General features: G+C 36.6%; 2 protein-coding genes across 2 annotated transcripts in view; one reads left to right on the top strand and one right to left on the bottom strand.

Moving 5' to 3' along the window:
• The window catches only part of LOC123524821 (polyribonucleotide nucleotidyltransferase 1, mitochondrial-like), an 80429-nt gene that overhangs the window by 27683 nt on the left and 25028 nt on the right, over positions 1–27718 (top strand). Inside the window, exons 11-15 of the mRNA XM_053537932.1 lie at positions 4281–4380; positions 4935–5108; positions 14752–14788; positions 24097–24163; positions 26341–26430. Of these exons, the coding sequence (XP_053393907.1) occupies positions 4281–4380; positions 4935–5108; positions 14752–14788; positions 24097–24163; positions 26341–26430 (468 nt within the window). The remainder of the gene's footprint in view (positions 1–4280; positions 4381–4934; positions 5109–14751; positions 14789–24096; positions 24164–26340; positions 26431–27718) is intronic.
• Positions 7827–10513, bottom strand: LOC128555511 (uncharacterized). The gene has a single exon (XM_053537938.1). The coding sequence runs from the start codon at positions 10137–10139 to the stop codon at positions 8487–8489; it is 1653 nt and encodes a 550-aa protein (XP_053393913.1). The 5' UTR covers positions 10140–10513; the 3' UTR covers positions 7827–8486.

Raw genomic sequence — 27718 nt, forward strand, 5'->3', positions numbered from 1 at the left:
GTCATGAAGAGTAGATGACCCCTATTGATTTTGGGGTCACTCTGTGAAAGGTCAAGGTCACAGGGGCCTGAACATTGAAAACCATTTCCGATCAATAACTAGAGAACCACTTGACCCAGAATGTTGAAACTTAATAGGATGATTGGTCATGAAGAGTAGATGACCCCTACTGATTTTGGGGTCACTCCGTCAAAGGTCAAGGTCACAGGGGCCTGAACATTGAAAACCATTTCCGGTCAGTAACTTAAGAACCACTTGACCCAGAATGTTGAAACTTCAAAGGATGATTGGTCATGCAGAATAGATGACCCCTAACGATTTTGGGGTCACTCTTTGAAAGGTCAAGGTCACAGGGGCCTGAACATTGAAAACCATTTCCGGTTAGTAACTTGAGAACCACTTGACCTAGAATGATGAAACTTCATAAGATGATTGGTCATGCAGAGTAGATGACCCCTAACGATTTTTGGGTCACTCTTTTAAAGGTCAAGGCCACAGGAGCCTGAACATGGAAAACCATTTCCAATCAATAACTTGAGAACCTCTCGACCCAGAATGTTGAAACTTCATAGGATGATTGAACATGCAGAGTAGATGACCCCTATTGATTTTGGGGTCAGTCAATTAAAGGTCAAGGTCACAGTGGCCTTTTCATGTAAAATCATTTTTTGGAAATAACTTGAACCAATTGAACTACAATGTTGAAACTTAATAGGATGATTGGACATGCAGAGTAGATGACCCCTATTTATTTTGAGGTCACTTGATCAAAGGTCAAGGTCACAGGAGCCTGAACAGTGACTTGAGAACCACTAGGCCAAGAGTGTTGAAATTTAGCGGGATGACTGGACATGCCAAGTAGATGATCCCTATTGCAGCCAACCATCAGTGTCTCTTTGACTTTCGCTCCTGACCCCTATTGACTTCTTGCCTATAGGACTTTGCATTGGGGGATACATGCGCTTTTTTACAAAAGCATTTTCTAGTTTTAAATTCTTTTCATGAAATTGTTTTGAGTATTTGAGTCTGTCCTATATAAACAAAGAATAAACTGTGAACTATTTTAGCTGAGGTACTGTGAAATATAATTTTGTTAGCATGCAGGCTAATCTTGGTCTGCACAGTTATTCAGTCAGTAAATTTTCAGTGAACACTCCTTCGAATATGTACTTAGTGGAAAGTTCCTGTCAGAAATCTTGGTCCAATTTTCAAATATTTTTACACAAATGATCCTTAGGTAATGTTCAATATTTTTCAAATTGTTTTGATTTGATGAAAACCATGGCCACTAGAGGGCATGGTCACTTTTCCCTGTGTTGTATGAAGTCAAAGCTAAAAAAGCAATTTATTGTCAGAAACTACTGGCTTGATTGAAATATAACTTCATATGAATGCTCCTTTGATTATGGTCAAGATGGTTCAGATTGTTCTTATTTGTCAAAAAAATTATGGCCACCTGAAAGCGTTATCACTTCTTGCCCCGTATGAATAAAGTTGAAACTTTTCTTGTCAGAAATTGCTTGCCTAATTTTAAAATGTTCCTTGCATGTCCACTTTCAAAACTTTAAAAATGTTGTCAAAAACTGCACAGTTTTAATGTAATTTCAGAGAAATGATTCTTAGGTGACCTTCTATCAGGAGTGTTCAAATTATTCATCTATTTCTGGTCCGTAATGCTTTACCAGATAGACAATGAGGGCAACAACTTCACATAGATTATTTAATATGAGAATCATAAAACATACACAATGTTCGGCGTTGCCTGGTTAAGTTTTATGTTTAGGTCAGTTTTTCTCCTAAACTGTCAAAGCTATTGCTTTGAAACTTGCAACACTTGTTCACCATCATAAGCTGACCCTGTACAGCAAGAAACATAACTCCATCCTGCTTTTTGCAAGATTTATGGCCCCTTTTGTACTTAGAAAATATCAGATTTCTTGGTTAAGTTTTATGTTTAGGTCAACTTTTCTCCTAAACTATCAAAGCTATTGCTTTGAAACTTGCAACACTTGTTCACCATCATAAGCTGACCCTGTACAGCAAGAAACATACTCCATCCTGCTTTTTGCAAGAATTATTGCCCCTTTTGGACTTAGAAAATCAGTTGTCTTGGTTGAGTATTATGTTTAAGTCAGCTTTTCTCATAAACTATCAAAGCTATTGCTTTAAAACTTGCAACAGTTTTTCACCATTATAAGCAGACGCTATACGTCAAGAAACATAACTCTGTCCTGCTTTTTGCAATAATGATGGCCCTTTTTAGACTTAGAAAATCATGGGTAGGACAATATTTCTATTTGTATTTGTATATTAGCATGCCGAGATTGTACATCGCTATGGTGATGACAGTGTACCCTGTAGTTAATACTGCTAATTGCGTAAGTTTAGAAAATTTTTATGGTCACAAATTGATGTAAATCCATTACAACTATCCTTACTTTCGGTAGGTGCGAACCGGGTGTCATTCAAAATGATCAGACATCACTTGAACTAATTACTCAGATTTCAGTCAAAGTCAATAAAAGAAGTATTTGGGTAAAGAAAAATGCATTTGGGTAAAGAAAAATGCTGAAAACTATTGAAAACAAGTTAAATGGGATGCATATCATCTTTTTATACGTAAATCGGATAATTGATTCATATGGTTAATCTTTTTAAACCCCACTCACACGAGGGCTATATCCCTGTAAGAAATGAATAAATCCTATATGAATTATATGCATATTAAGGCAAATAACGAATATTTTATAGTCCAAAAGATGAACAAGCCATGAGAACGATTTGTCAGTTTTAATTTGTCAATGTCTGAATTACTTCTGGTGTAAATGAAAGTAGAATTAATGCATGTCACTGTTGCTGATTAGGTTATGGTAAACAAGTAGGATTTTAGTTAATTTGTTGATCAGTTGATGACCGAATATTCATTCGGAAGGTTGACAGAATATTCAAATACAAAAAATGCTATTCGTTGCCATCCCTAATCTTAAGGAAACAAAAATAAGCCTAACTTACACTTAAATACATAGGAAACAAGGGACAAAAGACTTGAATTTTATTTGCCACTATCATCAGTGTGACGTAACTTTCTGTAACTCGTGAGAATTGGTAGTGGTTGCGTCTACTAAAACACACAATCATGCTAATAGGTATAACAGAACTAAATGCTTTCTACCATTCAGGTACAGTCTAAAAACATGGCTGCTTGAGGATGTGATTAATCTTATCTTAATGCATGTGATGGAAACTTGAGAATATCTTGTCGGGAAGTGTTTTCCCAATTTTAAAAATACTGTACGATAAATCTTTTTAGGATGTCCCTTTTCAAAAACTATTCAAAATATTCTGATGCCTCAAAAACATTCACCTGAGCTAGAAATAGAAAAATCTTTAAACAACATGTCCTCCTAAACTGTTGGTCTAATGAAATAAATTTACATAAATATTTTTTTGATGAACCTCTTTCAGGCTTGTTAGTAAATAAAAACATGGCAGCTATGTGGCATAGCTAATTTTCCCTGTATGTATATTATGGGAAATTAGAAAATGTTCTTGTCAGAAACTGCTAGCCTTAATTCATAGGAATGTTTTAAGGTGTTCCTGTACTTCAGTTGTTCTACTTACCATATTCAGATTTGTCAGAAAACATGGCCTCCCATTCCCTTGTGTACATGTTTTTGAAACTTTAACAACCATCTTCTCAAAAACAGTTTATCCCATTTTGAAATTATTTCACAGAATTTTGCCTTAGGTGACTATGTATCAAGAATAATTGTAACATTTTGATTTGTCAAAAACATGGCCACCAGAGCTTAATATAGAAAAAATGTTAAAATTCCATCTCCTTGGAAATCACTGGTTGGTTTTAACCTTTAGCTTGCTAAAATTCTAAAATAGACCTGTCTGACAATCATTTTGAGCAGTACTGTTCGCTGAAAATTGACTGACTGAACAGCAAACAGTGCAGACAAAGATCAGCCTGCTCTGCCTTTTACAGAAAGTTCCTTTGGTAAACCCCAGCTAAAACTGTTAAAAACCGTCTTGAGTAAGAAAAAAAAACATATTTGCCAGGAATGGGTCTGTTTATCCAAATATAGCACTATAGGAAACATAGAAAATCTCCTCATCTGAATCAGCAAGACAGTTTTCAAAATCATTTAGCAGAAATGTTTCTTGTTAGAACTTGTTTGAACACTGGAACTCCAATGAGTGATGCAGAGTCAGCATGATCCTCTTGTTTACAGTAAATTACAGACCAGTATACATATTTTATACATTTGCAGATACATATACAGAGAGTCAGCAAGTTCAACAACTTCACGAGGCTTTAAATGGTCTTGTCAAACAAACATTGAGGGATCAAATTATTAGTGACAAAAAAAGGTGAGACTATAAGATTTGTTGTGTCATTAACCTTTGCCGTGCTAAATTTCTAAAAATCGTTTAATTTAGGCAGCACCACTTATTACTAGTACATGTATCTGGGTGCTATTCTGGATTACGGTCCATCCATCCTCTGTAGACAGAATTTGTCTGGGCTATTTCTCAGCAACTGTTTGCCAGAGTTTCATCAAACCTTGTAATAGTTATCAGTACCAGGCTTAGTTGTGCATGTGCAAAGCTTGTTCCATTCGGATGATTTTTAACAAAGTTATGGCCCTTTTAGTTTATTAATTTTTTCTTTATATGTATATATGGAAAAAATTTGTCCACGCTTTTTCTCAGCAATTATTTGCAAGATTTCCATCAAACCTTGTAATAATTATCAGTACCAGGCCTAGTTATGCATGTGCGAAGCGGTGTCCATTTTGATGATTTTTCAGGAAGTTATGGCCCTTTATTAATTTTTTCTTTATGTGTGTATATAATTATATTGTCTGCAGGCTGAGGATAAAAATGTCATTTTCACTATATTTCATAAAATTCCTGTATTGCAGGTGTGATGGTCGACAACTGAAAGACCTGAGACAGATAAGTGCTAAAGTAGATCTGTTCAGTCCACTCCATGGTTCTGCCCTGTTCCAGAGGGGTCAGACACAAGTACTGAGTACTGTTACATTTGATTCACTACAGGCAGCCATGAAACTTGATCCAGTCTCAGTACTTACTGGGTATGTAACGTAAACTTTTTCATCCAAAGGTCCACTGTTCATTAAATGGACCTCTTGAGTCTACTTTACAGTTCTTCACACTTCCAGTACTGTACCCAAATATTTGAGTCACTTGATTAAAGATATACATTTATACTTGCCTGTATTATGGTGATATATACTGAGGGATTCAACGTAATTTTTGTCGGATTGGGACTTGACATATCCATAAATCAAACTAGGTTTTGTTGGATGATTTGTCAGATGTCCCAATGTGGTTATATTTTTCTGAAGGCACAAAAAATAGCTTTCAGTCCATATATTTACATTTTTAGCTCGACTATTTCGAAAAATAGTCTAGCTGTTCTACTCACCCTGGCATTGGCGTTGGTGTCACACCTTGGTTGAAGTTTTGCATGCAAGTACATATGACTATCATTTAAAGGCATATAGCTTTGAAACTTATTTTTTTCTTTTTCTAGGTCAATTACTAGCCTCACTGGGTCAAGTCCCATAACTCTGACATGTATTTTGGCCAAATTTGCCTTCATTTGGATTTAGAAAATCCTGGTTAAAGTTTTACATGCAAGTTACTATCATCCTGGTTAAAGTTTTACATGCAAGTTACTGTCTCCAAAACTAATGTAGATATTAAATTGAAACTTCACTTGTGTCTTCGGGGTCATAAAACTAGGTGATAGCATCAACAGCCATAACTCTGACATGCATTTTGCCCAAATAATGCCCCCTGTTGGACTTAGAAAATCCTTGTTAAAGTTTTGTATGCAAGTACATATACCTATTACTTAAAGGCATATAGCTCTGTAACTTATTTTTATGCCCCTGAAGGGTGGCATATAGTTTTTGAACCGTCTGTTCGTCTGTCGGTCTGTCAGTCTGTCCGCAATTTTCGTGTCCGGTCCATATCTTTGTCATCAATGGATGGATTTTCAAATAACTTGGCATGAATGTGTACCACAGTAAGACGACGTGTCGCGCGCAAGACCCAGGTCCGTAGCTCAAAGGTCAAGGTCACACTTAGACATTAAAGGATAGTGCATTGATGGGCGTGTCCGGTCCATATCTTTGTCATCAATGTATGGATTTTCAAATAACTTGGCATGAATGTGTACCACAGTAAGACGACCTGTCGCGCGCAAGACCCAGGTCCGTAGCTCAAAGGTCAAGGTCACACTTAGACATTAAAGGATAGTGCATTGATGGACGTGTCCGGTCCAGATCTTTGTCATCGATGGATGGATTTTCAAATAACTTGGCATGAATGTGTACCACAGTAAGACGACATGTCGCATGCAAGACCCAGGTCCGTAGCTCAAAGGTCAAGGTCACACTTAGACATTAAAGGATAGTGCATTGATGGGCGTGTCCGGTCCATATCTTTGTCATCGATGGATGGATTTTCAAATAACTTGGCATGAATGTGTACCACAGTAAGATGATGTGTCATGCGCAAGACCCAGGTCAGTAGCTCAAAGGTCAAGGTCACACTTAGACGTTAAAGGTCATTTTTCATGATAGTGCATTGATGGGCGTGTCCGGTCCATATCTTTGTCATTCATGCATGGATTTTAAAATAACTACGCATGAATGTGTGACACAGTAAGACGACATGTCGCGCGCAAGACCCAGCTCCGTAGGTCAAAGGTCCTAAACTCTAACATCGGCCATAACTATTCATTCAAAGTGCCATCGGGGGCATGTGTCATCCTATGGAGACAGCTCTTGTTTCTTTCTAGGTCAATTATCAGCCTCACTGGGTCAAGTTCAATAACTCTGACTTGAATTTTGGCCAGATTATGCCCCCTTTTGGACTTAGATAATCCTGGTTAAAGTTTATAAACAAACGATCTGATAGAAAGTTTTTCAGGACACAAATTTTTATCCTTCTGCTGTCTGTTTTTTTTTACATGGTAAAATGAGATCTCATTCAGGTTAATTTTGATGTATTTTCACTATATCTCAGTTATTACTAAATGGATTTTATTCAAACTTGAAGTTGTTATTCCACATCATCACCCACATCATATGACACAAGGTGTAAAAATCACTGTTGCAATGTGATGTTGGTGAGATTTGCTCGTTTTAATGAAACTCATGAGTCAGCCATGTTGGCTGAAGATCAAGATCACAACTCAAGGTCAAAGGTTTGAGCTCTATATCTCCCTAACCCCTTGAAGGATTTTCATGAAACTTTGGTCAAATGATCACCTGATCAAGACAGTATGCAGAACTCATGAGTCAGCCATGTCTGCTCAAGGTCAAGGTCACAACTTAAGGTCAGATGTTTGAGCTCTGTATCTCCTTAACCCCTTGAAGGATTTTCATGAATTTTGGGTCAAATGATCACCTCATCAAGACGATTTGCAGAACTCATATGTCAGCCATGTTGGCTCAAGGTCAAGATCACACCCCAAGCCTTCCATTTTGTGTTCGCTCTGTATCTCCTAAACTCCTTGAAGGATTTTCATGAAACTTGGGTCAAATGACTAACTTTGAAATAACCCAGAATGTGGTTTTATAAGGAATCATGGCTTTTCCTTAAAATAATTAAGCCATTGGTGTCGGTCATCCTGGACATTTAACCCTAGAACCCAAGTAAATAAAGACACTTGTGAGGAACCACAACTTAGGTTCTCGTTTGAACATTTTCTTGTTAAGCCCAAGGTGAACTGTGGTTGTGCCTAGGGAAGGGACAGAAACAAGGTTTATAACAAATATTTGACAATGCCTTTCATAAAATACAACAGTCTAAGGAACTTCAAAGGTGGTAATAGGGGCTTTTAAATTTTTTGACATATCTTGATTAGTTTTGATTTTGTTATCAGAAAGATTTTATAGATTATTCTACATATTTGGGACACCAAAAAGTTTTTGAATTCAAATTTTTACTTCATTTGTTGATCGATGTATTCCATGATATCTTAGTTAGCATACAAGCAATATTTTCCATGCAAGAAGGGGTATATAGGATTTAGATAAGAAAAAAAGCCTCCAGTTTTCAGACATTTTTTAAGTTAATAGCAACACCTAGAATATCTTGTTATAATAACATTGATGTCATTTCTAATAAGAAATGGCACATTAAACACAAAAATCTTTGTTAAAGCTACGTTTATTCTCAAACTGTTTCTGAATTACCATAGGTATAGACATTTTTGCCATTTTATGTACAAAACAACACCAAAAATCAGACTTTCATCTTCAAAATCTAAAGGTGACCTCTATTGAAAAATTTCATTTCAAAAATTAATTGTCAGTGTATGACTGATGGAAAATATTGTTATAATTAAAAGCTCCCTTAAAAACAGTAACAGAATGTTAATGCAGAGCTTTGAAAGTTTGACATCTCACTGTTAGCAAAATTGAAGCACTTAAATATCATTTCCTTTGTTTTATCACTTCATGAACTAAGATCATGTTGCCACCATATATGATTAACCTTTTATTTGTCCTGTCATAACATATTGTCTGTGGAAACTTGATACCTTTCAGAATAACTTCACCTTTCTGACCATCTGATGATACCTTCACTATATTGTGTGAAACAAACCCACATACATACAAATCATTGTTTTCATCAACTGCTATATCCCAGACATTTTTGAGTGTTTCCACATTATTATATGTCCACAGCAATGTTCCATCACTTCTTATTGCGATCACCCCTTTTTTGTTATCTCCTACAAATACAGTAGACCCTTCCTGGTTTGTATTTACATAGTATGGTGCACTTAGATGTCCCTTTCCTAATGTATTTTTCAGTGTCCCATCAGTTGAGTAGACCTGTATTTCTGCACCATTTCCTCCACCACAAGCAACATAGAGGTTTCCATTCTTATAACAAACACCCCTACATTCTTTGCCAATATCAAAAGTCCTGTTTACCTTATGCTTAGTACCAAGCAAGGAGACAATCTGCACCATGTTTTCAATCTGAAAACTTACACATACAGTATCATCAGATATAACACAGGCACAACTTGGGTGGTATGGAAGAACATAACTTTTCACTATATTTAAATCTTTGTCAGTTATCATTAAACTTTTATTGGCATAATCTGCAATCATCAGTTGTTGACTGTTTATTGTTTCTACTTTCTGAATATCGCATTTTTTATTTTCATATTGCAGTTCGAGATCACAGATCTTTTGTCCAATATTTATATCATACTTTACTTCAACAAACTTCCCAAAAGAATGTGTATTTTTAATTTCAGTCTCAAGATTGTGTTCAATCTGATAAGCAGTATTTTGATCTTCAGTTTTTCCAGAAATACTGCCAACCTCTTCCTGAGCATGTTCTTTGATGGCCTCAACTCTGCTAACACCAATAAAACTTTGAACCTTATCCTGTCTAACATCATGCAAAGTTTTCAGAGCCTCATTTACCTCAGCAATCACGTTATCACAGACTTCCACATCGTTTTCAATAGATTTACAATCACTGTTGTATCTGGATTCTATGTCACTGATGGAGTTACCATGGGTACGGTCTATCTCAGCAAACAGTCTTTCTCTGTAGTCATCTACTTCTTTGATTGACTGTGCTTTCTCTACATCTATTCTCTGTCTATCAGTCTGTCTTGATGACTTCAACTTCTCAGCATCTATTTTCACTTCCTCAAGTTTCTGTTTGGTTTTGGCAGTTAACATTTCAGCTTCTTTTTCATTAACATATTCTGGAAGGTAGACCAGACCGTCACAATTTCTATGGTTCAAGGACACACAGACACTGCAGCACAATTCCTTGTGGTGTTTACAGAATGTTTCTAGATGCTTGCTGTCATGTTTCTCACATCTGTCTGTCAAAAGTTTGGCTCTAAATTCATACTGTTCTTTATCTGTCTGAACCACAATTTTATGTGATTTCATTGCAGGAAACATTCTATGTATACCAACACAGGTATCACACAGCATATTGTTACATTCCACACAAAACATTGTTGCCTCACTATCCTTCTTCACATTACTACATGGTCCACATTTAGATGGGATAAGTCCATCTGACCCACATGCCTCAATTGTTGCCATATCTGTCCTCTAATTCCCCTTTTTTCTAAAATATATTAACATGTTAAACCCAGTGTCATATTTTAGAACTGGTTTACAACACTGATCAATACAAACAAACTTTGCCCTATTGATAATATGAAACATTATCTCTACCCAAAGTAAATAGTCATGCCTGCTCTTGCAAATCCAAAATATCATATTTAATGTTAAACTGAAGGATTTTACTTCCTTGTATTCGGTTAAATATTTTAAAACTCTCAAATTTATATTATTCTGTACTGTAACTTTAAAGGCACCTAGTTAAAATTTTCATCCAGTGATTTTTAGGTCACAAAATGATAAACTCTACTTCCTATACATGCATAATGGTTTTGACTTCTCTATATGCTAATTAGAAGTTTAGTAACTCTAACTTATTTCTATGAATTAATTCCCTTTTATTCCGAACATTTAAATAACATTTGTTTCAAGGCAAATCTATAAATCTAAAGTTTATTAAAATTACACATTAATTCTTAGAGCAATGTATCTTTAAGATGAAAGAGAGTTGCATTTATGATTTGAGCAAAACATTTATTGTTTATAAATATGTTAATATGCTAATTTTCTACCAGTTTAATTGTTATTGAAAATTTACATAAATATTTAGGAAATTATTTTATCTAGATCTGCGTCTAGTATGTTTGTTTATCACAAATCTGGGTTTCTGGCAGCCATTTTCTGATAACTGTAGTGGATCACTTATCTGGTACAATTTGGGTTACAGATGGTCCTCTTCCGTCACAACCTGCGGGTTCCTTAGTGGACACCCGTCTAAAGATTGTAATATTTATAGTTATATTTGTTGTCACATTTTATTTTATGATGATATTCTCACGTTAGAAGTTTGCTGTTCGCTATTTTCAAAGTGGAATTATGCGCATTTTTCAAGTAAAAATCCAGCTGAAATAGATGTGTATGTGAAAAGGGTGGAGGAAATGATAGCTTTAACCCAATATACCAAACTCTTCCTGTTACCAGTACGAAATAATAACTTTCCAAATATGACACACTATATGCGGTAAGATGCGCATGATGCCACTTTAAGGGTTTTGTAAATAAATTTGAAACCTTCATTCAGCTCGGTCTTCAGTTGATCTAACTTTAGAGTAAACTTGATATACCCAGTGGACGAACCTAGGGTAGTAACTGCCCTGTTGAAATATGGTATATCCCTTTTAAGTTGCTGATCTATTTATTGTACCCCCCGACAACAAAGTTGTAAGGGGGGTATACTGGTTTCAGGTTGTCTGTCTGTCTGTCTGTCTGTCCATCTGTCTGTCTGTCCGTAGACGCAATCTTGTGCGCACCATCTCTCCTTATCCCCTTGACAGAATTTAATGAAACTTCACACAAGTGATCAGTACCAACAGTAGTTGTCCATGGGGCATGTTAGGTTCTTTTAGTAAAAAAATTTGCAGAGTTATGGGACTTTGTTTTTTTGTTACTATACTATATACATAGACACAATCTTGTGCGCACCATCTCTCCTCATCCCCTTGACACAATTTAATGAAACTTCACACAAGTGATCAGTACCAACAGTAGTTGTGCATGGGGCATGTTAGGTTCTTTTAGAAAAAAAAATTGCAGAGTTATGGGACTTTGTTTTTTTGTTACTATACTATATACATAGACACAATCTTGTGCGCACCATCTCTCCTCATCCCCTTGACACAATTTAATGAAACTTCACACAAGTGATCAGTAACAACAGTAGTTGTGCATGGGGCATGTTAGGTTCTTTCAGAAAATTTTTTTGCAGAGTTATGGGACTTTGTTTTTTTGTTACTATACTATATACATAGACACAATCTTGTGCGCACCATCTCTCCTCATCCCCTTGACACAATTTAATGAAACTTCACACAAGTGATCAGTAACAACAGTAGTTGTGCATGGGGCATGTTAGGTTCTTTCAGCGACAAAAATTGCAGAGTTATGGGACTTTGTTTCTTGTTAACATACTATGTACATACAGTCTGCATATGCAATCTTGTGCATGCCTAATCTACCAAACCCTTGCACACAATTTAATGAAACTTCACACAAGTGATCAGTACCAACCCTAGTTGTGCATGGTGCATGTTACATTCTTTTAGATAAATATTCTGCATAGTTATGGGACTTTGTTTTTAGCCCACCATCATCATGATGGTGGGCTATTCAAATCACTCTGCGTCCGTGGTCCGTCATTCCGTCCATCCGTCCGTCCGTTAACAATTTCTCGTTATCGCATCTTTTCAGAAACTACTGGGGGGATTTTGACCACACTTTGTCAGAATGATGTATTGGTACCCTAGTTGTGTCCCCCTGAAAATCAGACTGGTTCAACAATTGTTTAGTGAGTTATGGCCCTTTGTTTATTTCTATAATTTACATATATTTATATAGGGAAAAACTTTGAAAATCTTTTTGTCCAAAACCACAGAGCCTAGGGCTTTGATATTTGGTATGAAGCATCATCTAGTGGTCCTCTACCAATATGATTCAAATTCTTTCCCTGGGGTCTAATATGGCCCCGCCCCGGGGGTCACATGGTTTATATAGACTTATATAGGGAAAAACTTTGAAAAACCTCTTATTCAAAACAACAGGGCCTAGGGCTTTGATATTTTGTGTGTGACATCATCTAGTGGTCTTCTACTAAGATTGGTCAAATATGGCTCCGCCCCGGGGGTCACATGGTTTACATAGACTTATATAGGGAAAAACTTTTAAAATCTTCTTGTCCAAACCACAAAACCTAGGGCTTTGGCATTTGTAATGCATCATCATCTAGTGGTTCTCTACCAAGTTTGTTCAAATTATCCCCCTAGGGTCAAATATGGCCCCGCCCTGGGGGTCACATGGTTCATATAGACTTATATAGGGAAAAGCTTTTAAAATCTTGTCAATAACCTACAACATTCAAATTTGGACCACATGTATGGTTTTGAGTGGCAAGATGAACCTTGACATGAGTTGACCTTGATTTTGACCTAGTGACCTACTTTCACATTTCTGTAGCTACAGCCTTCAAATTTGGACCACATGCATAGTTTTGTGCACTGAAAAAAACTTTGACCTTGACATTGACCTAGTGACCTACTTTCACATTTTTGAAGGTACAGGCTTCAAATTTGGACCACATGCATAGTTTTGTGTTCCGAAATGAAATTTGACCTTGATTTTGACCTAGTGACCTACTTTCACATTTCTCAAGCTACAGCCTTCAAATTTGGACCACATGCATAGTTTTGTGTACCGAAACAAACTTTGACCTTTACATTGACCTAGTGACCTACTTTCACATTTTTGAAGGTACAGGCTTCAAATTTGGACCACGTGCATAGCTCTGTGTTCCGAAATAAAATTTGACCTTGACATTGACCTAGTGACCTACTTTCACATTTCTCAAGCTACAGCCTTCAAATTTGGACCACTTGCATAGTTTTGTGTACCGAAATGAACTTTGACCTTAAGATTGACCTAGTGACCTACTTCCACATTTCTGTAGCTACAGGCTTCAAATTTAGACCACATGCATAGGATTGTGTACCGAAACAAACTTTGACCTTGACATTGACCTAGTGACCTACTTTCACATTTTTGAAGGTACAGGCTTTAAATTTAGACCACATGCATAGATTTGTGTTCTGAAGTGTAATTTAACCTTGATTTTGACTTAGTGACCTACTTTCACATTTCTCAAGCTACAGCCTTCAAATTTGGACCACTTGCATAGTTTTGTGTACCGAAATAAACTTTGACCTTAAGATTGACGTAGTGACTAACTTTCAAATTTCTCAAACTACAGCCTTCAAACTTGATGCACATGCATAGTTTTGTGTACAAAGAACTTTGTCCTTGAAATTGATCTAGTGACCTACTTTCACATTTCTCAAGCTACAGCTTTCGAATTTGGACCACATGCACAGTGTTGTGTACGGAAATGAAATTTGACCTTGAGCTAGCCAATAAGTCTTGAAATTTGGAACACTCAAAAATGGCACATTGGTGGGCGCCAAGATCACTCTGTGATCTCTTGTTTGTTACTATACTGTATACATACAGTCTATATACATACAGTCCACATAATTATGCAATCTTGTGTGCGTCAAATTGCAATGTACTGTGTCAGTGCATGCGGGGGGTACATTCATCACCTTTAGTGATAGCTCTAGTTTTGATAGCTCTTTGATCTGTTTAACATTTACAAATTGACATCAGCCAGAAGGACACACCAATGTAAAATTGCAGTTTTTTTTCTTCTGATTGACATACAGTTCTATTCCTGATTTTAATTCAAAATTTATTTAAATCCAGTCCAAACTCACCTGAAGATGTCAGCTCAGTTTTAATGTTTACTAGAAAAATTAGTTTAAGCTATAATTGAAATTGTGATTGTCAATTTTGAAAGATGTTTTCGGAATGCCATCATTTTCTTTCTTGTGAGTGACATCAAATTTTGCAGGAAGTTTAATGCAGTGTACATAGATTTGTGAGCTTTATCTTTACGTACAAGTTAAGCATTGTTCTGACAAAATTTCCATTGTGAACCAAATATCAAACTCTTCTGTTATGATCATAATCAATGCTATCTTTTCAGGGCCATGAAAGAAAAGAATTTCATGCTGCATTATGAGGTATATATTATTATTGTCTAGTTTTTACCATAGTGGCTTTCCCCCTTTTTAGCTCACCTGAGCACGAAGTTGTCAAGGTGAGGTATTGTGACCGGTCATTGTCCAGCGTCTTTCGGCGTGTAATGTGCTACGTCCTTCATGCGTCAACATTTGCGTTGTGAACACTCTAGAGGCCACAGTTCTGATTCAATCTTTATGAAACTTGGTCAGAATGTTTGTCTTGATGATCTTAGGTCATGTTCGAAACTGGGTCATGTGGGGTCGAAAACTAGGTCAGTAGGCCAGATCAAAGGAAAAGCTTGTGAACACTCTAGAGGCCAGAGTTGTGACTCAATCTTTATGAAACTCGGTCAGAATGTTTTTCTTGATGATATCTAGGTCAAGTTTAAATCTGGGTCATGTGGGGTCAAAAACTAGGTCACCTGGTCAGATCAAAGGAAAAGCTTGTGAACACTCTAGAGGTCAAAGTTGTGACTCAATCTTTATGAAACTTGTCAGAATGTTTGCCTTGATGATCTCTAGGTCAGGTTCGAAACTGGGTCATGTGGGGTCAAAAACTAGGTCAGTAGGCCAGATCAAAGGGAAATCTTGTGAACACTTGGGAGACCACAGTTTAAGTTTGAAACTCATAAAAATTGGTCAGAATTTTGTCTTGATGACCTCTAGGTCAAGTTCGAATGTAGGTCATATAGGATCAAAGACTAGGTCACCCAGTCAAATCAAAGGAAAAGCTTGTGAACACTCTAGAGGCCACAGTTGTGACAGAATCCTTAAAAAAAACTTAGTCAGAATGTTAGCCTTGATGATCTCTATGTCAAGTTTGAAACTGGGTCATGTGGGATCAAAAACTAGGTCAGTAGGCCAGATCAAAGGAAAGTACTGGTAATACTCTAGAGACCACAATTTAAGTTTGAAACTCATGAGAATTGATCAGAATATTTGTCTTGTTGACTTCTAAGTCAAGTTAGAATCTGGGTCATTTGGGGCCAAAAACTAGGTCACCCAGTCATATCAAAGGAAAAGCTTGTGAACACTCTCAAGGCCAGTAAGCCAGATCAAAGGAAAATCTTGTCAACACTCTAGAGTCCACAGCTTAAGTTTAAAACTCATGAGAATTGGTGAGAATGTTTGTCTTGGTGACTTCTAGGTCAAGTTTGAATCTGGGTAAAGTGGGTTCAAAAACTAGGTCATCCGGTCAAATCAAAGGAAAAGCTTGATAACACTCTTTAGGCTGCATTTATGACCACTTCTTCGTGAAATTTGGTCATAATGTTTATCTTAATGATTTTTAGCCCATTTTCAAATCTGGGTCATAGGGGTTCGAAAACTAGTTCACCTGTTAATATAAAAAAAAACCTTGTGGATGCAATAGGGACTGCATTTTTAATTTGAAGTGCATGAAACTTTGTCAGAATGTTTGTCTGCATGAAATCTTGAATGGATTTTTATCTGGGTCTCGTGGGGTAAAAAACTAGGTCACCAGGTCAAATCAAACAATATACTTGTTTACACTTCTAGGGGCCACATTTTTTACTCTATCTCCATAAAACTTGGTCAGAATGTTTTTTATTATAAAGCCCTGGACTTTCTAGAATCTGGGTCACATGGGGCCAAAAATTAGGTCACTAGGTCAAATCAAAGGAAAAACTTGTATACATTCTAGAGGCCACTTTTAAGCTCATCTGTCACATAGTGACAGGGTGAGCTTTTGTGATCGCCCTTTGTCCATTGTCCGTCCGTCGTCCATCCGCAATTTCTTGTCTGCACGATAGTGGTTTCATTTATGATTTTGTTTTTACCAAACTAGCACACAACTTGTATCACCATAAGATCTTGGTTCCTTTCTTGAACTGGCCAGATTGGAACTGGTACCATCTCCAAATCTAAAAAGTTCCTCATCCACAAATTATTTTTCTTGCTTACTGTATTTTATTTTACAAGAAATAGAATAATTTGAGCAAAAACAAATATGACATATGACTTTGTTTTGTGTGCATATTGCTCTGCATTTGCGTTGCATTGCAGTGCTCTTGTTTTTATTTGGCAGATCCTTCTTTTGTTCCATTACAATATTTTTTTTTAATTACTTCCCTTTTATGTTACTATAAATTGCTTATTTAGTAAATTTTTATTATTGGCCGTAGGGAAAAACTGAGACCACTTTTCTGTGGTACAACATGGATGGTACCTCCAATTTATAGGTGTATTTTGACATATCTGTACCTTTAAGAAAATTTCAACTAAATTTTCTCATGATTCTTTTGATTGATCTTAATTATGATTTTTTGACCTTATTGCCTTAAGTGCAATGATAACAGGTGAGTGATATAGGGCCATTATGGCCCTCTTGTTTGCTCCAATCTTCCCGAAACTCTGTCAGAATGTTTGTTTTTATGGATTCTTGGGCAAACACGAATCTTGGTCAAAAACTAGGTCACTAGGTCAAATCAAAGAAAATGATTGTTTACACTCAAGAGGCCACATCTTTGGTCCAATCTTAATGAAAACTGGTCAGAATGTTTGACTCCATGAAATCACTAGGTCAAACATATTTACACTGTTATCGTTTGTTTCTCAGGTGAGCAACCTAGGGCCATCTTGGCCCCATTGTTTGCATGATTTCACCAGTGCTGGAAAGCTCCATCTTGCACTTTGGGTTGTATCATGAACTTAATGTAATGTTAAGGAGTAATTTTTTTGGTTAAAATCAAATATCTTGATAGCTCTTCTTTGTTCCCTATCTCTTAACTCAAAATCTTATTTTACAAAGAAGGTAACATTTCACTGCAGATGTTAAAACAAAACCTGAACTATTACAGTCGAGACTGTTTTAAGAGACCGACTTTGGGAAGCAGCGAAAAAGGTCACATATGACAGAGAGTCTCTTAAAACAGTCTCACTTAACAGGATGACGCTGGTTTCATATATTTTTCCAATTAAAGTACATGAATATCGGATACTTATATATTGGCCTCTTTTAAGGTTACTAAGGAGTGGAAAATGATTAAATACTATTTCTTTAATTGCATATTGATAAAATATAAATTTCAAATAATTTGCATCATTCGTATGATGTTGATAAAACAAATTTAAGCTCATGATCTGGCAAGAAAATAAAGGGGAGCAGTAAAATATAAATGTTCCATTTGAACTATTTACACACTGAGGTTAATGATATTTATATTTTTGTTACTAATTGTTCATTGACATTTATTCGATTATTGACTGCATCTTTAATCTGTGTTTACTTCGTCGTTTCCTGTTAAATACCGCCATATTTTTGTTTCACCAGGAATAAAGTTAATTTATGCACCGACTCCGAATTCTTCAGCGACTTTATACGCTAGCTTTCCCTAATCGAGCAATTCAAGTGCCTTAACACGCTGTTCTAATGTCAAAACAGTTCTTTTTTATGTTTTTCCTCAGCCATTTTTTGTAAACAAATAAGTTCACATCTCAAACAACTTCACGTGAGATAAAGAACGGTAACTTTATCGTGTAAAACCTTACAAGGGAGCGTCTCAAAGTCGCTGAAAACGGTCAAATATCGATTCGGGAGCCAGATTTCACAGTCGCTTGTCGCGTAAGGCAGGGGGTTGTTTAATTCAGACTCTTTTAATAGTAAATTGCGTCCGGAGCATAAAATAGGGTCGCACAGGGAGTCGCTAAATTCAGGGGGTCGTTAAGGCAGTCTCGACTGTACATTGATGACATATATCCATTTTATGGACATAAAGTTCCTGTGCTTTGCTGATATGCTACTGTTAGAAAAAAGTGCTGTAAGAAAGTTATTTGTTTGATTATATTTTTATGGACATCGTGGTCGGCCGTCGTCCATCAACATTAACCTTGTGAACACTCTAGAGGCCACATTTGTGACCCAATCTTTATGAAACTTAGTCAAAATTTTAGTCTTGATGACCTCTAGGTCAAGTTCGAAACTGGGTCATGTGGGGTCAAAAACTAGGGTCAGTAGGCCAGATCAAAGGAAAAGCTTGTGAACACACTAGGGGCCACAGTTATAACCTAATCTTTATGAAATTTGGTCAGAATGTTAGTCTTGATGACCTCTAGGTCAGGTTCAAAACTTGGTCATGTTGGTTCAAGAACTAGGTCAGTAGGCCAGATCAAAGGAAAAGCTTGTGAACACACTAGAGGCCACATTTGTGACCCAATCTTTATGAAACTTGGTCAGAATGTTTGTCTTGATGATCTCTAGGTTAAAGTCAAAACTAGGTCATGTGGGTCAAAAACTAGGTCATCAGGGCCAGATCAAAGGAAAAGCTTGTGAACACTCTAGAGGCCACATTTGTAAGCCAATCATACGAAATTTTGTTAGAATGTTTGTCTTGATGATCTCAAGGCCAAGTTTGAAACTGGGTCATGTGGGGTCAGAAACTAAGTCAGTATGCGATATCAAAGGAAAAGCTTGTGAACACTCTAGAGGCCACATTTGTGACCTAATCATTATGAAACTTGGTCAGAATGTTTGTCTTGATGACTTCTAGGTCAGGTTCGAATCTGGGTCATGTTGGCTCAAAGACTAGGTCACCAGGTCTAATCAAAGGAAAAGCTTGTGAACATTCTAGAGGCCACAGTTGTGATCCAATCTTTATGAAACTTAGTCAGAATGTTAGTCTTGATAATCTCTAGGTCAAGTTTGAAACTGGGTCATGTTGGGTCAAAAACTAGGTCAGTAGGCCAGATCAAAGGAAAAGCTTGTGAACACTCTAGAGGCCACATTTGTAACCCAATTTTTATGAAACTTGGTCAGAATGTTTGTCTTGATGATCTCTAGGCTAAAGTCAAAACTAGGTCATGTGGGTCAAAAACTAGGTCATCAGGGCCAGATCAAAGGAAAAGCTTGTGAACACTCTAGAGGCCACATTTGTGACCTAATCATTATGAAACTTGGCCAGAATGTTAGTCTTGATGACTTCTAGGTCAGGTTCGAATCTGGGTCATGTTGGCTCAAAGACTAGGTCACCAAGTCTAATCAAAGGAAAAGCTTGTGAACATTCTAGAGGCCACAGTTGTGACCCAATCTTTATGAAATTTGGTAAGAATATTTGTCTTTATGATCTCTAGGCCAAGTTAGAATCTGGGGCAAAAAATGGTCAGTAGGCCAGATCAAAGGAAAAGCTTGTGAACACTCTAGAGGCCACAGTTGTGACCCAATCTTTATGAAATTTGGTCAGAATGTTTGTCTTGATGACCTTTAGGCCAAATATGAATTTGGGTCATGTAAGTCAAAAACTAGGTCAGTAGGCCAGATCAAAGGAAAAACTTGTGAACCCCTCCAGAGGTCACAGTTGTGACCCAATATTTATGAAACTTTGTCAGAATGTTTGCCTTGATGATCTCTAGGTCAATTTTGAAATAGGTCATGCGGGGTCAAAAAATAGGCCAGTAGGCCAAGTCAAAGGAAAAGCTTGTGAACACTCTTAAGGCCATAGATGTGACTCAATCTTTATGAAACTCGGTCAGAATGGTTGTCTTGATGATCTCTAAGTCAAGTTTTAATCTGGGTCATTTAGGGTCAAAAGCAAGGTCACATTATTATTATTATTATACCAGATTTATATAGCGCCCTTTTCATGATCAATTTCACGTTCAAAGGCGCTTTACATAGTTCAAATGCAGCCACACAGGGCGCATAATTCATCCTCTACTAGTACAGACACAGAGCGATCTGACCAGAGGGACAGAGTGAGACAAAGCCCCCACGACAGAGAGATCAGAAATCAGATACAGGCTAGTCCGGCTAACTTAGCCTAGCTCGTTGCGAATAGACAGCCTGGTTCTTTAACGTGCCCAGTGTATAGCACTGATACACGCAAGGATTGCCTGGGTTCCTGACCAGTACACCTCTAGTTGGGTGGGAAACACTGAAAAGCGTTTCTGAAAATTCCCGAGTAGCTGCCGGGGATCGAACCCCCGACCTCAGGATTGGAAGGCCAGTGTGCAAACCACTGAGCTATCCGTCCACCACATGGTCAAATCAAAGGAAAAGTTTGTGAATTTCCTACCTTATTACCACCTAAACATTACAATGTCATACCCTTGGGCTGGATTTTTCTATCTAATAGTACAACCAGTCAAAGGATCTTATAAGTCTGTCTGTTTGTCAGCCTGTTTGTCCATTCCAGTTGTGTATGTTACAGTTCTTACTATCATACACAACTGACACAGATTTACACAGTTGGGTACATGCTGAGTAGATGCATTGAAAGAAAAAAACTTAGATATCTAATTGTTATGACTGATATTTTCCAACTTTATTCTGCCAACTGAAATCTTTTGAACTCCTGATAACTGTTTCCAAGCCTCATTGTGCATATTATTGTTATTATACAGTTCAGCGATTTTCAGTGGAGTTATGGCTTTTGATTTGACATATTTTACAGTTGGACAGACGTTCACCAAACTTCATGAGTGATAAGTGTGAATCATAATTATGCATATCATTGACATGTTCCCGTTAAATGATTTTAAGCCAAGCTATGACCCTTGATTTGTCAAATTCAAATAATACAAATACATGGCATTTATAAAGCGCAAAAATTATAAAATATTCTTTTGTGTTTTACAATTATATAACACACATCTAAAATATGTACATTCAAAATATGAACATGATTCTAGAACTTAGATTTAGAGATTTAGACATGTACGAGGTGTGTTCAGAAAGTCTGTGGACAAGACGCATATTACAAAACGTGTAACTTTGCCCTTACGAAAAGACGCAGAAGTGTTGATTTGGTCAGTCTGCAATCAATTTTCAACTTTTGGTGCTCCTTGCATCACTGAGAGTATACTTAAACGTTGCTACAGCAACACTACCTCGCCTGCACGCGGCACTTCGCATTTTCAGAAAAACGCATATGTATAACTTGTCTATTGTCATCTGCATAAGCAGCAAAATGCTCGAAAAAATGTATCGTATCAAATGTGACGTCATTTAACGTTTTCAGCGGTTATTTTGAACGTCATCTGCATTGAAGCGTGTTCTATTAGCATCAAACAAATTGCAAACAATATTCAGCTATGGCAGCAACGTTACACAATGAGCAAGGCGGTGTGATAAAGTTTTGTGTAAGTGCAAACATGACAGCGACATATACACACAAATTAATGCAGAAAGGGAAATTTCACGTTTCAAGAAGTTTAGTGTTTAAATGGCATAAAAGATTTGATGATATAAGTGACAAGCAGAGGACAGGGAGGCCTCGCCAAAACGAGATTAAAGTTAAACAGGTGAGCGAAATCATTTTCGAGGACAGGAGGAGAGCGGTGCGGGAAATCAGTGTGACATTACCGGCATTAGTATAACTGGTGTTCATAATATCCTAACAGAGGAGCTTGGCATTGGCAAAGTGTGTGCGCACTTGGTGCTGCGAATTCTCCGAGACAACGAAAAGGAAACACGTGTTAGACTGTCGAAAGCATTCATCGACCATTATGAAAGGGAGGGTAATGATTTTCTTCATTGTGTCACAACTATGGACGAGATGCGGCTTTATCTGTACGAGCCCGAATCAAAACAACAGTCTATGGTTTGGAAACACCCTCAGTCACCACCACCAAAGGAGGCGAAAACCTGTAGGTCATTGGGGAAGTTAATGTTCCTGTTCTTCATGGACTCAGAAGGGATGCTCCTGCAGCATGTGGTACCTAATGGAACAGCAGTCAACGCTGAATATTACCAGAAGGTTAGCTTCTTATGATAAAAAACATAGATATTATTTTAATAATAATACTGAAATATTAATGCAAAATTAATAACAAGGTGCAGACCTCTAAGCTTCATAAAAAAGTTTGTAACATTCAATATTCAAGACGAAAAAACATTTCTGCACATGTGTTTGGTTCTGTATTTTCAGGTCATTCGCAGGGATCTGGCAAAGTCAGTTTGGAAAAAGCGTCCAGACAAGGAATTTTAGAATTATATTTACCACCACGACAACGCCCCCGCCCATAGAGCTACCGAGACCTTGTCAGTAATAGACTTTCTGGGGTTCGAGAGGTTGGAGCACGCGCCCTGCAGCCCGGACTGCGCGCCTATGGATTTCACCGTTTTTCCAAACCTGAAGGGTGATTTACGTGGCAAGCGCTTCAATGACATTGATGAGCTGAGGTTTTCAGTTCGCTCCATAATCGCATCGTACAAAAAGGAGTGGTATCTGGAAGTTTATGACAAATGGGTGCAGTGCCATCGGAAGTGTGTGAAAGTTGGTGGAGAGTACTTTGAAAAAATGTGACATTGACGTCGTGGTATGAAAGTGACGACGTCAAAGTGCTGCATGCATGTGATGGTACATGACTTGTATTGTGTACTATGTACTTCAAAAACTGTTTAATGTAATTTTGTCATTTTTAGCTCGCCTATTCGAAGAATAGTGGAGCTATCCTACTCGCCCCGGTGTCGGCTTGAGCGTGAGCGTCACACAAATGTTAAAGTTTGGTACCATCCCAAATATTTTCAAAGTCCATTGAGATATTGCTTTGATATTTTGCATACTTGTTTACCATCATGACCTCAGTCTGTAAAAAGGAGGAGGTAACTCTATCAAGCATTTTGACTGAATTATGGCCCCTTTTCGACTTAGAATATGATTATTGTAATGTTAAAGTTTTACTCATAGCTTATATTATACTATCAAGCACTGAGAATAGTTGAGCACGCTGTCCACTGACAGCTCTTGTTTAAACATGTACTGAAAATTTAAATCTGCTTATGATGATGTAAAATACAGATATGTCTCTCAAAAAATACGTTTATTTCTGGCCCTGTCCACGAACTTTCTGAACACACCTCGTATAAATACCATTTATACCACTACTGATATTTTGTTTTTCAACAAGAGCACACTCATTGTTCGTGAAACTGACTAAACAAATGTGTTTTCAGTTTTGATCTAAAGCTGGCTTCAGACTGAATGTCTTTCAGATAGCTGTTCTATTATGTCTGTGCTTCTCCATATCAGCCAAATTTCAGAGGAGTAATTAGTGTTGAATTAGAATGTTATAGTTCAGTAATTTTCATTTGAGATATTGCCCTTAATTTGTGGCATTCTACAATGTCTGTGTATTAAGTGGTGGGAGACATAATTATGTCAAACATTTAGTCAAAATTAATCTAGTTTATGAGGATTTGCTAAATCGATAAAATATTTAAGTGACAGATGAGCATAGCATATTTTTGGGTGAAAAATAATGCTCTACAATTGTCTCTTGGCTAAAATTCTTGAAAATAGTGTATGATTTTGAATCAAATATTTAACAATCGTAAACATTTCAATTAACAGTTCCCAGCCTATGCAACAAATGAAGTGAAAGCTCCTGGAATTAAAAACAGACGAGAACTTGGTCATGGTAAGAAAATATATATGTTGTCATATGTTAGGAGCATAAAGCAAAAATATGCCTAGGGATATATCATTATAAAAAGGCTTAAATTTGTCAACATGTCCCCATATCTCAGTCGTCTTTTCATTTTGTAAGCAATTATGTTAGTGTCTTTTATAACTGTTTCATATGGATGTCTATTGAGTGAGAATTTACAGTTATTAAAAATTAAGTTTTTCTTGCTGAATTTTCAACTCTTTTCCTTGTGATCAGACATACTGCCTTGAAAAAAAAGAAGGTTTTATCAGTATCCTACTAGCTTTGTTTAGAAAAAGAGGACAGAAGTTAAAATTTTTAAAGGCATTTTACATTTATGAAATTCTTCCATAAAAAGCTTGAAGCTATTCATGTTTTTCAGTTTTTTATTGAAAAACACGTCTAGTTTTTGCTTATATTTAAAATTGTTTCTGTTTTCAAAAGTTAGGTTTTCATTTTATAATTTTCACACATAAACACAGAAGAATTTACAATATATGTATTTATGATATAAAAGCTGTTTCCAAAATTCATATCACAAAAGATAAAGACGAGTAACTACAAAACATTTGTACTGTACCATATTAAAATACAAAAGAAATCTAAAAATCTCATTAAAATCTTTATCTTGTTTCCAATATACATTGTGACTTTTATTTTTTCATAGACGAACTTAATAAATTTAAATTTATAAGACAGTAACCTAATGTTCTATTTATCCTACCTTCTGATCTAAAATCATTCTTTAATTAAAATTCAAAATTTACCACCAACTAGATCCGAGTCTGTCTTGCACAGAAATTAATACACCATTACACAAACAGGTCTTTAAAATGAAAATATAATAAAATAAGAGCCGAAAAACAAAGGCTAACCTTGTTCTGCTTTGTGTCTGACTTCTGTTCTGCTGAACATTAAAGAATAATTTTAATTTGCTGCCAAGTGAAGTTTTGTCCGAAGTTCAGTTGAATGTCGGATTGCCCATCCTCACCAAGCAAACGATTGATGAGACTTATATACACGCCATATCGCCGCTTGACAAAACAAATAGGCAAACCGTTTCCTCGATGATTTTATTCAATAACACTTCATTACAGATGCAATATATTCCTAGATTGAGGTGTAGAAAGCTAAAATTCTGAACAAACGCTATACATGAGTCACTTTCCGTTTCTCCGAATGTTTCCGTTATAAAAACTTTTTGTAATAATTGCAAGTACGGTATGCATACACTATACATTTGTGATGGTCTCACATACCTAATAAAAGCGCGTTTATGAAAATAATTGCATAAATATGTCTTTTAGCAATTATTCTCAAAAACAAGATGGCGTCGTTTTAAAAAAAATCCAAAAAGTAGTCCGCCAAGCTTTATTTAGTCACTGACCAGATAAAGCAAAATTTATCTGACCCCTTGATTTTTGCCTTTATTTTGCATGAAGGTAGGATAAATGACTTTTTTATGACATTGCCTAATGTTTGTGGCATTGCGTGGATAAAATGTGTGCTATTTGGCCAAAACCATTGAAAAGACATGACTTGAAATGTAAATTTGCTTGTTTTTCATGTAAGATTGAAATATCATTCACTCTTGAACAGCAGATTTCACATTTTAATTCATGGCTGCCCCACTTGCAAAAATACTGTATATGGCCCAGTGTTCACAAAACATTTCAGACTTAGCTGAGTTTGATAATGAAACTTTATTTGTCATTTGTATCTAAATAGCTTGGTTTAAACTTAATTTTAAGTTACTAACCATTTGAAGTGACTATTCAGTATTGATGATCAGTCTCAGTTGGAATTTAACCTTGAAGTTTTCGTAAAACTGATATCAAAAGTTCGTATTCAAACTCAGCTGAGACCCATAAATGTTTTGTGAACACGGGGCCTGATGTTCACTTAAAGAGAGGTATTGATTTGATTTTACACAGAAACAAACAAATATCCACTATTTGTCTGCACAAAATTTGATCTTTGTTATTTAGTTACCTTATTTTGTAACTTGACGACATAATTAGGTTTGGAAAGACATGAAAAATGCTGTTTTAGCTTAAGATAAAACTCAAGACTGATCTTTGTTTCGATTTTCACCAACTTTAATAAGAATAAAAAAGAAGGGAACACCAGGTTATTTCAAAATGAATGAGAAACTTTCTACATTTCAGGTGCTTTGGCGGAGAAAGGACTACGTGCAATAATTCCTGATAACTTTCCCTTCAGTATACGATTGACTTGCGAGGTTTTAGAATCAAATGGTACTATGCATTTTCCTTTCTTAGAAAACTTGAAATCTTTTTAGCTCACCTGTGAGCTTTAGTGATCCTGTCGTCTGTCCATTGTCCGTCCGTTCACAATTTCCTTGTGAACACAATAGAGACCACATTTTGTGTTTGATTTTAATCAAACTTTCACACAACTTGTATGGGCATAATATCTCGGTTCCTTTTGAAAACTGGCCAGATCCCATCATGGGTTCCAGAGTTATGGCCCCTTAAAGGGTCAAAAAAATTTTTTTTTGGCTTGTGAACACAATAGAGACCACATTTTGCAATCAGCTTTAATCAAACTTGCACGCAACTTGTACTGGCATAATATCTCAGTTCCTTTTTAAAACTGGCCTAATCCCATCATGGGTTCCAGAGTTATGGCCCCTTAAAGGGCCAAAATTTGCAATTTTGGCTTGTGAACAAGATATAGACAATATTTTGCAATTAACTTTAATCAAACTTGCACACAACTTGTATTTGTATAATATCTTGGTTCCTTTCGAAAACTGGTTAGATCCCATCATGGGTTCCAGAGTTATGGCCCCTTAAAGGTCCAAAATTTGTAATTTTGGCTTTTGCAGCCATATAGAGACTTCATTTATGGTTTGGTTTGATACAAACTTGCAAAATATTTTCAACAACAATGAATTTTGGATTTCATGATGAATCTTTCAGATCCAATCATAGGTTCCGGAGTTACGGCCCCTGATTGACCCTTAAAAGAGCCAAAATTTGGTAATTTTTACCTTGTGAATACTATAGAAGTGACATTTTATATTTAATTTTAACCACACTTACACACAACTTAAGTAACAATAAGATCTCAGTTCCTTTCGAAAATGGGATATATTCCATTATGGGTTATAGAGTTACTGCCCCTGAAAGGGGCAAAATTTTCTATTGTGGCCTTTTCAGCCATATTGAGGTTTCATTTATGCTTTGAGTTGATAAAAACTTGCACAGAATGATTATCTTGATGATCTTTAGGCCTGGATCGAAACTAGGTCATGTTGGGTCACAAACTAGGTCATCAGGTCAACTCAAAGGAACCTAGAGGCCCCATTTTTGACCCTATCTTCATGAAACTTGGACAGAATGTTTATCTTGGTGATCTCTGGGTCATATAGGATCAGTAACTAGGTTGTCAGGTCAGATCAAAGGAAAAGCTTGTTGACACTCTTCGGGCCACATTTATGGCCCTATCTTCATGAAACTTGGTTAGAATGTTTATCTTGATGGTTCCTAGGCCAAGTTTGGAACGGGTCATATGGGTCAA

Source organism: Mercenaria mercenaria, chromosome 1, assembly GCF_021730395.1.
Source record: "Mercenaria mercenaria strain notata chromosome 1, MADL_Memer_1, whole genome shotgun sequence".
NCBI classification, from domain to species: domain Eukaryota; kingdom Metazoa; phylum Mollusca; class Bivalvia; order Venerida; family Veneridae; genus Mercenaria; species Mercenaria mercenaria.

Bases quoted from the DNA above. Each gene is read 5' to 3' on its own strand.
- LOC128555511 (XM_053537938.1), bottom strand. From the start codon at position 10,139: ATGGCAACAATTGAGGCATGTGGGTCAGATGGACTTATCCCATCTAAA.